This window comes from Pelmatolapia mariae, linkage group LG14, assembly GCF_036321145.2.
Source record: "Pelmatolapia mariae isolate MD_Pm_ZW linkage group LG14, Pm_UMD_F_2, whole genome shotgun sequence".
NCBI lineage: Eukaryota > Metazoa > Chordata > Actinopteri > Cichliformes > Cichlidae > Pelmatolapia > Pelmatolapia mariae.
Genome location: NC_086239.1, coordinates 476,541 through 491,401, shown reverse-complemented (window position 1 = coordinate 491,401; position 14,861 = coordinate 476,541). Strand labels below are relative to the sequence as shown.

The 14,861-nt window shown below is 37.5% G+C and overlaps 1 protein-coding gene across 10 annotated transcripts in view; it reads right to left on the bottom strand.

Moving 5' to 3' along the window:
• phldb1b (pleckstrin homology-like domain, family B, member 1b) overlaps positions 1-14,861 on the bottom strand; it is a 108,309-nt gene that overhangs the window by 74,297 nt on the left and 19,151 nt on the right. For all 10 annotated transcript variants that reach the window (XM_063492443.1, XM_063492445.1, XM_063492437.1 and 7 more), the window contains exons 2-3: positions 5,450-5,551; positions 856-979 (exon numbers count right to left, since the gene is read on the bottom strand). In XM_063492443.1, coding sequence (XP_063348513.1) covers positions 856-979; positions 5,450-5,509 — 184 coding nt within the window. In that variant the 5' untranslated portion in view covers positions 5,510-5,551. The remainder of the gene's footprint in view (positions 1-855; positions 980-5,449; positions 5,552-14,861) is intronic.

Here is a 14,861-nt window from a genome sequence, read left to right as displayed (position 1 = left end):
GCAACGACAGGAAAGCCAAGAAGTGACGAGACACGACATGAAACCTGTCAGTTGTTCAGAGACATAGACAGAACCGACACGGCGCTTTGTGGTCAGTTTGTAAAAAAGTAAAAAATGCCGGGTCATCTTAATGACGGGGCTCCTGAGCTCACTGCTGCCAGGGATTTTAAATCTGCATTATCATTAACAGCCCATAGGGGGCGACTCCTCCAGAACAACTCCTTAATCTTTAAAACATTTCTGAGGACTTACTGGACACAACATTAAGTACAACTTATAAATCATGGCCATCCTTAAGTGTGAGCTTGCTTAGTTTCCACCAACGACTGTAGAAAACAGCCCCTTCTCCATCGCTGGCTCCCATCTCTCACCCGTCACATCCCATTTCAAAATAGTAAGATAGCAACAGGAAAAATATTCCTCTCCTACACTTTTCTATGACAGCAGCTGTCCAGTGTGTTGCAGGTGGGTAACAAAAACAGCACAGACAGTATGAAACACAGGTGTAGCTTAGAATTAGAAAATGCTCGGGTGCCTCAGACCATCTACTGAAGGCCTCCTGATGGCAGTAGCTGTGGTTGCAATAAGACATGTGGCCCTGCAGGAGAAAACAGCTGTCTACCTCCTACGTCCATCTTTGACAGCATCTATGGGCATATGGCATTAACGCTACATCAGTGAAGAAAACCAGTTCTTTATGAACCAAACAAACACCGTCAGTGTGACATAAACTTAGAGACCACAGCCTGACGATGATGACTCTGTATGGCTGCACCTCTGCACACCTGCTGTTCAGGTAACCTTTGCTCCCACTGCTAACTAATGTGACGGTTGGTGTTAAAGCAGTGCTCTCACCCTCAGGCAGGGGCAGCAGGGTGATGGCTGTGCTCAGTCGTCCACTCCCCAAGCTCACCAAGTGGGGGCGCTCTGCTTGGAACTTCAGCCCCTTTCCGGTCTCGATCAGGTCCAGCGGGGTGCTCTGCACACAAAGGTGGACATTAACAGTGTAAATAAACATTGGTCATGTGATTTAAAAGCATGTTCCTCGCCTCATGCTGCATGTTCTCTATCGCAAGAAGGGATTCTGATTGGCTGCTAGAGGCGTAATTAATTATACAAAATCCCATTACCATTCCATCTTTAAAGTGTCGGTATGTGTTCCCATTATCCCTGTGCTCCCTGAAAGCACGGCAGCGTGCTGTGTGTAACCTGACAGAGCAGACGGTCTGTACCTCTGAACCCGAGGAGGTCACGTCCTCCACTGTGCCGTGTGTGTGGATGATAAAGTGCTGTGAGTGGGACCTAACGGGAGATTGTTTCTCGTCCATTAGTCAAACTAATTGGTTTTGCACATCACATAAAAGCACAGACGTGCAGCATCACAGGGCCACAGAGGAGAGATGGCTCTTTTTGTTGCTTCACTCAGAACCACAGAGGAGGCTGCTGTGGCTGTTTACATGCTCCTCATCCTCTGAGGGAGGTGTGTGCGCGTCGTCTTCGCCCTCACAGCTCAGGCTGAAGCAGCTCCGTGCGCTCAGCTCGGCAAGGGGGAAGGGACGTCACCATGGCAACAGCGCTCCACAATTAAGAGACATGAAGCTCCTGGAGGGCGTTTGGCGAGCAAACCTGTGATGAGCACTTCAGCGCAGCGCAAAGTGTCTTCTGCTCTGTAATCGTCAGCAGCACGGAGGCCTGACTGAGAGGCAGGAAAGCGCTCTGCTGACCTCCCAGGGTCTGACACGATAGACGAGTTCTCACGGGACAAACCGAAGCTGTTGCGTGGAGCTCTTAGTTCAAACTCTCATGATGGAGAACTTCCTGCTCTGGTTCCCACGCTTTCTCACTTGTGACCCTGTGCATGGATAAAAATTCAGGAGCTGCTTTATTTGTAGTGGTCAAAATATTTGATTCACTGTTTGTTTAAAAGCATCTTTATTTCCCATTGGCTCATACATGTTCATGAAGGCCTGTGCAGAAGGATGTGTGGCTGTTTGGCACTACGTTTCTGTTCCAGTGTCATGATCAGCCTCGTGCACAGGAGCTGTTTTGGGGTAAATCTTGTAACCGTCCCCGCCTGATAGTCTTCTTCTCTTTATCTTTGCTGTTACTTTGTCTTATTTTGGTAAATTGAACATTTGCTCGTGGTTTCACTTCCTGCCTATGTGTATTTCCACTGTGTTCATTAGTTCATCCCAAACCTAATTACTTCTTTTCATGAACTACATGTGACTACATGAAACTGCGGGAGAAGTGAGTAAGTGAATGGAAGCTGATGTTGGTCAAAGCTAGCACATCATGTTTTCATGATTGAACACATTAACTTGTCTGAATGAGTGTCGGTCCAGAACACTCTGTCCTTCACTGCACACAGAGTTAGTTTGAAGTCCCAGACATTGGGACTGCTCCACCTGTGCTCCACCTGTGCTCCACCTGTGCTGACAGGCAGCGTCTGACGTTGTTTTTACGGCTCTGTGCCAGCTCCAGTGTTGAAGGAGCTGCAGTGAGTGTGGAGGCATTTACTGGCATTGATTTGCATTTTCAAAAACTGCTGTGTCTGCATCTTTGTGTCCCACTTATGAGGCCGTGTGTTGTTTTTTTCATTCTTACTCAGGACGAGACGAGTGACTCGCCGTCCTCTCGGCTAGCCGGGCGTGTCCTGATAGGATTATCTGATTGCGGGGGTCGGTGGGTAGAGTGGGGTCAAGTCTAAGAGGATTGCTGAGATAGAGGGCATCTTGGTTACGGCACTGGGAGAGCTTATACTGGGAGTGATGGGATGAGAGGGGAGGAGTGTGCAAGATGCATGCTGGCTTATCTGCTGTGTGCTGCTGCTCCCATGTGGAGCACTCAGCTTCCTGCCTGCATGTGCAGGACACACTGTGACTTCATCTGTACATTAGTGAAGCTGTTGTGAGGTACCGCTGCTATCAGCAGACGTCCTGCTCATGATATGGTCACATGTTTATTTTGGGGATTTTAAATGGATAACCTTTTCTACGTCTCTTTGACATATTGATTTCTTTACTGCTTTTGAAGAGATGAATTCACTACAGGATCACTTTGTCACAGCAAATTCAACTAAAAATGACAAATCAAAAAAAATATCATCAATATCATCAGATGTTGGATTAAACTCATAAAATCTCTCTCAGCTTAACTTAAATAGCAGAAAAATATTTTTTCAACTGTGTTTCAAAATATTGTTTCCTGATTTTTGCTCATTTTTCTGTGAATTAACAGAATTAATTATTGTAGAAATGTGGAGACTAATGCCAACTTGTCTGAAAGGACATTTAGGTTTTATTTCATTGCCGTGTCCTCTTGGAGTGATGATGAGCGGTCCTGCACATCGTGGCTGCAGCCTCTGCAGGCGTCTCTGTGAAACACCAATGCAGGACCTCAGAGCGCACAGGGAGAGTGCTGAAAGCTGTAAACTTTGGAAAAACCAGGACTCAGAGATTTGTTTCCTGCTTTGACTTCTTTGTTTCCTCTCCAGCAGGTTATTTGCGGTTATTTGCACTCATCAGCTTTGTTGCAGAGACTTTAAGGAAAGAGGAGTCACACCGTGCTAATATCAGGCTGACATCCCCCAAACCAGGAAGTGAAATTCAGAAGTATAAGAAGCTGTTTTGCACAGGTGGGTGACATTAACCCAGCAGCAATCTGCTGGGTCAATGTTCAGTTTGACTAAAATATCTGCTGTGACGACTGTTTAAACAGAGATCTTCGTTCATGCTGCTGTGCTGAGCTGGGTGCTTTTGAAGAAATAAGAAATGAGTTTCTTGGTGGATGCTCACATTAAACATAACCAAAGTTTGAAATAATGTACAAATCACTGGGAGCCAAAAGCTCAGCCTTACACTGCTCATGGATCTTTATGATCTCATAGAGAGCAGATATCAGCACCGAGGCCCAGTGTGAGATACATGAGGAGTATTTTGAATGTCAAAGCTGCTGAAAAGATCTGCAGATGAAGACGAGTTCCCTTTAAACGTCTCACATGTCTGCGGAACACGTCTGCAGGAATCACTGAAGTTTAATCTCATCTCGCTCCAGACCTTCTAACTGGATATATGCACAGAAAAAAAGGAAAGAAGAAGAACACCCCCCTCCCCCCTCCTTAATGCCTGCAGGATTTTTAGAAGCAGCAGGTGGAAAGCACAGACATCTAATCTGCGAGTCTGTCTAATTACTACTTTACCCTCGCTGACATATGTGCTGCTGGAGCCGACCTCAGCGACACGTCAGCCTCTGACTGAGGCTGCATGGGGCGATCGTGGCTCAAGAGCTGGCAGTTCGTCTTGTAATCGGAAGGTTGCCGGTTTGAGCCCCGGCTTGGACAGTCTCGGTCGTTGTGTGCTTGGGCAAGACACTTCACCCGTTGCCTACCGGTGGTGGTCAGTGTCCAGCAGCCTCCCCTCTGTCAGTGCGCCCCAGGGTGGCTGTGGCTACAATGTAGCTTACCATTCACCAGTGTGTGAATGTGTGTGTGAATGACTGGATGTGTAAAGTGCTTTGGGGTCCTTAGGGACTAGTAAAGCGCTGTACAAATACAGGCCATTTACCATTTTTATCATGGTGTATATGGTGCTGTTTGGTGTAATCTAATTACTAATTAAATGATTATGTTCTTGTGCTTCAAGTTCTTCAAAAACAAAAACAGTGTGCCTTTTTAATGCTCTCTGGAGCTACAGGACACAAATGTGCTCATTCAAGTGTTTGGATTTTTCATGCTCACTCCTGTAATTATTGACCTTATTATTGACATCCTCACCAAAAAACACAGTCCAGCTCATTATGGCACAGCTAAACCCTGAGCACAGCTCTATGAATGATACATAAATGATATGGGTTTGCCTCTGTTACTTCTTTGTATGTTAGAAGCCCCAGTGATGGATACTGCGTTACTGTTTAGTCTCCGATCGGTGCGCTATTTGAAGTCGTGCAGTGATGTGAAGCAAGGACTTCCCACAGGTGTGTTAAACCTAAAGTAACGAGCCCGTTTTGAAAATGTACGGAGTACGATGTACAGATATTCGTGTAAAACTGTATGGAGTGAAAGTAAACAGTTGTCAGAAAAAACTACTCAAGTAAAGTACAGATTAAAAAAAAAGTTCTATTAAAGTTCTACTCTGCACTTGTACTTATTTCCCAGCTCTGGTTGTTTGTGGTTGGATGCTGTGGAGCTCCCACTGTAGGTCACAATGATAACACTGGATCTCAAGGTTAGTGTGGAGGTAAGGCGTCTACTTCTCAGTTAGTCTTTATTTTTGTGAAGCTGTCTAACGTGCATTACACTGAATGAACAAATGAACAAAAATAAAACTCTGACTGACTCTTATTTCCATCTCACAGCACACACACACACACACACACACACACACACACACACACACACACACACACACACACACACACACACACACACACACAGCACACACACACTCACCTGTAACACCTGGTGAGTTTGCCGTCCACACTCCGGCATGTTCCTGTTCAGGCGGTCCATATCCACTGAGCTGTCCACGGCTCCCTGCGACACATGAAGATCCTGAAAGAGGAAATGAGAACGTGAGTAACAAACGTCGTCACGGCTGAGCTCATTTCTCAAAAGTTAAAAAAAGGGAAAAACATTTGTCTTTTTGGAGTCCACGTCTAAGTAAAAGCTAAAAGCTTAAAAAGGTCCCAGACTCACACTTTGTTTCCACTACAGTTCATGAAAGTCTGAGCGTGCGTGTCGGGAATCCCCATCCCAACTCTGCCCTCACACTAATGCCTCTATAGGTGTGATTCATACTGTCAGCACACACACACACACAACAGATGGTAACAGATGGTTTAAACACACACATTTAAACCTCTTGACACATTGATTGGAAATCCACCAGCATGCCTTCTCTCATCTCCTCAAACACACACTCATCACATATTATTCACGTCATTTTTGGGGTATTTCCATCAAGTCAGCACAGGATGGATGTCTATAAATAACGCTCCGTGTCTATATTAGTATATGTGTTAGACACTTCTGCAGTCATTATGTGAGAAGCACAGAAAACCACACAGGAAAGGTTAGAAAACACATAATTATCCCAGAGTCTACAGAGCCAACCAGAGTCGTATGCAAGCCTAAAATGTTGTGCGTGATACGCTCTGCCTTCAGGATAACAAAGCACTGCTGCATTATCAGCGTGTTTGCTCTCCTGACAGACTGCGCAGCCTCGAGCGAGCCTCACACAGTAAATCACAAAACAGGCAGAAAATAAAAATAGCAAAGAGCTTTTGTGTAAAAAAAACAAACTCCTTTTTGAGCCTGAAGAAACACTTTGTTCCTATTTTCCTTGTTCAGTGAGAGGAACCAAGCAGCGTTTTAAGTGTTCACCTGTCAGTGGTTGGCTCCAAATATAACCACTACCTTTCTCCAGTTGTCCAGCAAATGCATCGCCTCCATGGCACCACGCTGCTCCAGACTGACCGACCCAGCAAATCCAGCAGGGACCTGACTGTGAGCGGGACACCTGTGGCACTGCTCGGTGACCTTAGCTTCTTCAGACTGTCTTTTTGTCCTGATCGTGGTCTTTTGTTTAAAGCTTCCCTTCACATAAACTCCCATTCAGAAGGTCAGACCTGTTGCTGCTTGCTCCACTAAGGTAAGACCTACATTCCTGACTGGCAGCACCAAAGTTGAAGATAGCAGGTAGACGAGTGTGTGTGTGCGTGTGTGTGTGTGTGTGTGTGTGTAAGCAATGATCAAAAGAACGGAAGAAAAAAGCAGAGAGTGAAGAATAATGTTTTGAAGTTGTTGAATCATAAAAAGTGGGGATGACTGTAATTATGCAAATATACTGTAATCCCCGATTGAAGAAGCACGAATAGAACAAACAGAGCGTGAAGAGCAGAATACGGACACGCAGTCTTCAGTCCCACTTGAAGACACAAATGATGGCTTCTACATCACAGAAGTATAGGTGCATTATTCTGTGCAAACGCATAAGCTGCTAATGAGACTACGTCCAACCACGTCCACAGCACTGGCGTCAGGGCCTGCTGAGGAGGAGCTGCAGCCAGCGGTTTTTGAGCTAAAGCTGTGAGGAAGAATCACAAATGTGCTGCTGGTTATGTGGAAGACGAAGTGCTGCCAATACAACTCACTGTGCAGGTAAAGTGAATGCAGCCAGTGATAAATGTGCAGAACACACCACTGAGCAGCAGGCATGAGCTAAGTGAAAAGGTTTTTCTGTTTGGTAACACAAAAGTATCAGAATGACTTTATTCTCTGTAATGCAACATATTACTTTTTCAGTAGTTACACTGTAATGCAACATATTACTTTCTCATTAGTTACACTGTAATGCAACATATTACTTTCTCATTAGTTACACTGTAATGCAACATATTACTTTTTCAGTAGTTACACTGTAATGCAACATATTACTTTCTCATTAGTTACACTGTAATGTAACATATTACTTTCTCATTAGTTACACTGTAATGCAACATATTACTTTCTCATTAGTTACTTTGTAATGCAACATATTACTTTCTCATTAGTTACTTTGTAATGCAACATATTACTTTCTCATTAGTTACCCTGTAATGCAACATATTACTTTTTCAGTAGTTACACTGTAATGTAACATATTACTTTCTCATTAGTTACACTGTAATGCAACATATTACTTTCTCATTAGTTACCCTGTAATGTAACATATTACTTTCTCATTAGTTACACTGTAATGCAACATATTACTTTTTCAGTAGTTACACTGTAATGCAACATATTACTTTCTCATTAGTTACCTTGTAATGCAACATATTACTTTCTCATTAGTTACACTGTAATGTAACATATTACTTTCTCATTGGTTACCCTGTAATGTAACATATTACTTTCTCATTAGTTACACTGTAATGCAACATATTACTTTCTCATTAGTTACACTGTAATGCAACATATTACTTTCTCATTAGTTACACTGTAATGCAACATATTACTTTCTCATTAGTTACCCTGTAATGTAACATATTACTTTTTCAGTAGTTACCCTGTAATGCAACATATTACTTTCTCATTAGTTACCCTGTAATGCAACATATTACTTTCTCATTAGTTACCCTCTAATGTAACATATTACTTTCTCATTAGTTACACTGTAATGCAACATATTACTTTCTCATTAGTTACACTGTAATGCAACATATTGCGTTTTCAGTAGTTACCCTGTAATGCAACATATTACTTTCTCATTAGTTACACTGTAATGCAACATATTACTTTTTCAGTAGTTACCCTGTAATGTAACATATTACTTTCTCATTAGTTACACTGTAATGTAACATATTACTTTCTCATTAGTTACCCTGTGATGCAACATATTACTTTCTCATTAGTTACACTGTAATGTAACATATTACTTTCTCATTAGTTACACTGTAATGCAACATATTACTTTCTCATTAGTTACACTGTAATGCAACATATTACTTTCTCATTAGTTACCCTGTAAGGCAACATATTACTTTCTCAATAGTTACACTGTAATGCAACATATTACTTTCTCATTAGTTACCCTCTAATGTAACATATTACTTTCTCATTAGTTACACTGTAATGCAACATATTACTTTCTCATTAGTTACACTGTAATGCAACATATTGCGTTTTCAGTAGTTACCCTGTAATGCAACATTTACTTTCTCATTAGTTACACTGTAATGCAACATATTACTTTTTCAGTAGTTACCCTGTAATGTAACATATTACTTTCTCATTAGTTACACTGTAATGTAACATATTACTTTCTCATTAGTTACCCTGTGATGCAACATATTACTTTCTCATTAGTTACACTGTAATGTAACATATTACTTTCTCATTAGTTACACTGTAATGCAACATATTACTTTCTCATTAGTTACACTGTAATGCAACATATTACTTTCTCATTAGTTACCCTGTAAGGCAACATATTACTTTCTCAATAGTTACACTGTAATGCAACATATTACTTTCTCATTAGTTACACGGTAATGCAACATATTACTTTTTCAGTAGTTACCCTGTAATGCAACATATTACTTTTTCAGTAGTTACCCTGTAATGCAACATATTACTTTCTCAGTAGTTACCCTGTAATGTAACATATTACTTTTTCAGTAGTTACACTGTAATGTAACATATTACTTTCTCATTAGTTACACTGTAATGTAACATATTACTTTCTCATTAGTTACCCTGTAATGCAACATATTACTTTCTCATTAGTTACACTGTAATGCAACATATTACTTTTTCATTGGTTACCCTGTAATGCAACATATTACTTTCTCATTAGTTACACTGTAATGTAACATATTACTTTCTCATTAGTTACCCTGTAATGCAACATATTACTTTCTCATTAGTTACACTGTAATGTAACATATTACTTTCTCATTAGTTACACTGTAATGCAACATATTACTTTCTCATTAGTTACACTGTAATGCAACATATTACTTTCTCAGTAGTTACACTGTATTGTAACATATTACTTTCTCATTAGTTACACTGTAATGCAACATATTACTTTCTCATTAGTTACACTGTAATGCAACATATTACTTTCTCATTAGTTACCCTGTAATGTAACATATTACTTTCTCATTAGTTACACTGTAATGCAACATATTACTTTTTCAGTAGTTACACTGTAATGCAACATATTACTTTCTCATTAGTTACCTTGTAATGCAACATATTACTTTCTCAGTAGTTACACTGTAATGTAACATATTACTTTCTCATTAGTTACACTGTAATGCAACATATTACTTTCTCATTAGTTACACTGTAATGCAACATATTACTTTTTCAGTAGTTACACTGTAATGCAACATATTACTTTCTCATTAGTTACCTTGTAATGCAACATATTACTTTCTCATTAGTTACACTGTAATGTAACATATTACTTTCTCATTAGTTACACTGTAATGCAACATATTACTTTCTCATTAGTTACCCTGTAATGCAACATATTACTTTCTCATTAGTTACCCTGTAATGTAACATATTACTTTCTCATTAGTTACACTGTAATGCAACATATTACTTTTTCAGTAGTTACACTGTAATGCAACATATTACTTTCTCATTAGTTACACTGTAATGCAACATATTACTTTCTCATTAGTTACACTGTAATGCAACATATTACTTTCTCATTAGTTACACTGTAATGCAACATATTACTTTCTCATTAGTTACACTGTAATGCAACATATTACTTTCTCATTAGTTACACTGTAATGCAACATATTACTTTCTCATTAGTTACACTGTAATGCAACATATTACTTTCTCAGTAGTTACCCTGTAATGCAACATATTACTTTCTCATTAGTTACACTGTAATGCAACATATTACTTTTTCAGTAGTTACCCTGTAATGTAACATATTACTTTCTCATTAGTTACACTGTAATGTAACATATTACTTTCTCATTAGTTACCTTGTAATGCAACATATTACTTTCACATTAGTTACACTGTAATGTAACATATTACTTTCTCATTAGTTACCCTGTAATGTAACATATTACTTTTTCATTAGTTACACTGTAATGCAACATATTACTTTCTCATTAGTTACACTGTAATGCAACATATTACGTTTTCAGTAGTTACCCTGTAATGTAACATATTACTTTTTCAGTAGTTACACTGTAATGTAACATATTACTTTTTCAGTAGTTACCCTGTAATGTAACATATTACTTTCTCATTAGTTACACTGTAATGTAACATATTACTTTCTCATTAGTTACACTGTAATGCAACATATTACGTTTTCAGTAGTTACCCTGTAATGTAACATATTACGTTTTCAGTAGTTACCCTGTAATGTAACATATTACTTTTTCAGTAGTTACACTGTAATGCAACATATTACTTTCTCATTAGTTACACTGTAATGCAACATATTACTTTCTCATTAGTTACCCTGTAATGTAACATATTACTTTTTCAGTAGTTACCCTGTAATGCAACATATTACTTTCTCATTAGTTACACTGTAATGCAACATATTACTTTCTCATTAGTTACCCTGTAATGTAACATATTACTTTTTCAGTAGTTACCCTGTAATGTAACATATTACTTTCTCATTAGTTACACTGTAATGCAACATATTACTTTCTCATTAGTTACACTGTAATGTAACATATTACTTTTTCAGTAGTTACCCTGTAATGTAACATATTACTTTCTCATTAGTTACACTGTAATGCAACATATTACTTTCTCATTAGTTACACTGTAATGCAACATATTACTTTCTCATTAGTTACCCTGTAATGTAACATATTACTTTCTCATTAGTTACACTGTAATGCAACATATTACTTTTTCAGTAGTTACACTGTAATGCAACATATTACTTTCTCATTAGTTACCTTGTAATGCAACATATTACTTTCACATTAGTTACACTGTAATGTAACATATTACTTTCTCATTAGTTACCCTGTAATGTAACATATTACTTTTTCATTAGTTACACTGTAATGCAACATATTACTTTCTCATTAGTTACACTGTAATGCAACATATTACGTTTTCAGTAGTTACCCTGTAATGTAACATATTACTTTTTCAGTAGTTACACTGTAATGTAACATATTACTTTTTCAGTAGTTACCCTGTAATGTAACATATTACTTTCTCATTAGTTACACTGTAATGTAACATATTACTTTCTCATTAGTTACACTGTAATGCAACATATTACTTTCTCATTAGTTACACTGTAATGCAACACATTACTTTTCAGTAGTTACCCTGTAATGCAACATATTACTTTCTCATTAGTTACACTGTAATGCAACATATTACTTTTTCAGTAGTTACACTGTAATGCAACATATTACTTTCTCATTAGTTACCTTGTAATGCAACATATTACTTTCTCAGTAGTTACACTGTAATGTAACATATTACTTTCTCATTAGTTACACTGTAATGCAATATATTACTTTCTCATTAGTTACACTGTAATGCAACATATTACCTTCTCATTAGTTACCCTGTAATGTAACATATTACTTTCTCATTAGTTACAGTGTAATGCAACATATTACTTTCTCAGTAGTTACACTGTAATGCAACATATTACTTTCTCATTAGTTACCTTGTAATGCAACATATTACTTTCTCAGTAGTTACACTGTAATGTAACATATTACTTTCTCATTAGTTACACTGTAATGCAACATATTACTTTCTCATTAGTTACACTGTAATGCAACATATTACTTTCTCATTAGTTACCCTGTAATGTAACATATTACTTTCTCATTAGTTACACTGTAATGCAACATATTACTTTTTCAGTAGTTACACTGTAATGCAACATATTACTTTCTCATTAGTTACCTTGTAATGCAACATATTACTTTCTCAGTAGTTACACTGTAATGTAACATATTACTTTTTCAGTAGTTACACTGTAATGCAACATATTACTTTCTCATTAGTTACACTGTAATGCAACATATTACTTTCTCATTAGTTACCCTGTAATGTAACATATTACTTTCTCATTAGTTACACTGTAATGCAACATATTACTTTTTCAGTAGTTACACTGTAATGCAACATATTACTTTCTCATTAGTTACACTGTAATGCAACATATTACTTTCTCAGTAGTTACACTGTAATGTAACATATTACTTTCTCATTAGTTACACTGTAATGCAACATATTACTTTCTCATTAGTTACACTGTAATGCAACATATTACTTTCTCATTAGTTACCCTGTAATGTAACATATTACTTTCTCATTAGTTACACTGTAATGCAACATATTACTTTCTCATTAGTTACACTGTAATGTAACATATTACTTTCTCATTAGTTACACTGTAATGCAACATATTACTTTCTCATTAGTTACCCTGTAATGCAACATATTACTTTCTCATTAGTTACACTGTAATGCAACATATTACTTTTTCAGTAGTTACACTGTAATGCAACATATTACTTTCTCATTAGTTACACTGTAATGCAACATATTACTTTCTCATTAGTTACCCTGTAATGTAACATATTACTTTCTCATTAGTTACACTGTAATGCAACATATTACTTTCTCATTAGTTACACGGTAATGCAACATATTACTTTCTCATTAGTTACACTGTAATGCAACATATTACTTTCTCATTAGTTACACTGTAATGCAACATATTACTTTCTCATTAGTTACACTGTAATGCAACATATTACTTTCTCATTAGTTACACTGTAATGCAACATATTACTTTCTCATTAGTTACACTGTAATGCAACATATTACTTTCTCATTAGTTACACTGTAATGCAACATATTACTTTCTCAGTAGTTACCCTGTAATGCAACATATTACTTTCTCATTAGTTACACTGTAATGCAACATATTACTTTTTCAGTAGTTACCCTGTAATGTAACATATTACTTTCTCATTAGTTACACTGTAATGTAACATATTACTTTCTCATTAGTTACCTTGTAATGCAACATATTACTTTCACATTAGTTACACTGTAATGTAACATATTACTTTCTCATTAGTTACCCTGTAATGTAACATATTACTTTTTCATTAGTTACACTGTAATGCAACATATTACTTTCTCATTAGTTACACTGTAATGCAACATATTACGTTTTCAGTAGTTACCCTGTAATGTAACATATTACTTTTTCAGTAGTTACACTGTAATGTAACATATTACTTTTTCAGTAGTTACCCTGTAATGTAACATATTACTTTCTCATTAGTTACACTGTAATGTAACATATTACTTTCTCATTAGTTACACTGTAATGCAACATATTACTTTCTCATTAGTTACACTGTAATGCAACACATTACTTTTCAGTAGTTACCCTGTAATGCAACATATTACTTTCTCATTAGTTACACTGTAATGCAACATATTACTTTCTCATTAGTTACCCTGTAATGTAACATATTACTTTTTCAGTAGTTACCCTGTAATGCAACATATTACTTTCTCATTAGTTACACTGTAATGCAACATATTACTTTCTCATTAGTTACCCTGTAATGTAACATATTACTTTTTCAGTAGTTACCCTGTAATGTAACATATTACTTTCTCATTAGTTACACTGTAATGCAACATATTACTTTCTCATTAGTTACACTGTAATGTAACATATTACTTTTTCAGTAGTTACCCTGTAATGTAACATATTACTTTCTCATTAGTTACACTGTAATGTAACATATTACTTTTTCAGTAGTTACCCTGTAATGTAACATATTACTTTCTCATTAGTTACCCTGTAATGTTACATATTACTTTTTCAGTAGTTACCCTGTAATGTAACTAGTAACTGATTACTATAGTGAACAGCTGGTTAGAGTTCAGGGAACATAATGTTTGTTTCATCCTTCCTCTGCACAGGTGCAGACCATCTCAGGTGCTGAGACATTCCTGTTTCTAATCCTGTCCATTCTGGTCACCATCTCCAAACCACACCTCAGAGCAGGTCACGTTACCATGTCAACCTTAACTTTCTTTGTGTCAGAACCGGACACTCGTCTCCACCCTGCCTGCACTTTCTTCTTCACCTTTCTCATTTAAAGTCATCCACCTTCACCACCTCTCACCCTTGTACCTTAGCTGTTACAGATGTCTCTCTCTCATTCACACACATGTAACCTGTCATGTTTTTGAAAAAGAAAGTTAAGTACAAAGCTGTTAACCTGTCCATCCGCCCCCACCTCCTCTCCTTGCCATCACATGACTAACTCATTTATATGTTCAAATGATATAGAAGTCTGTACGGTGGCCCTGA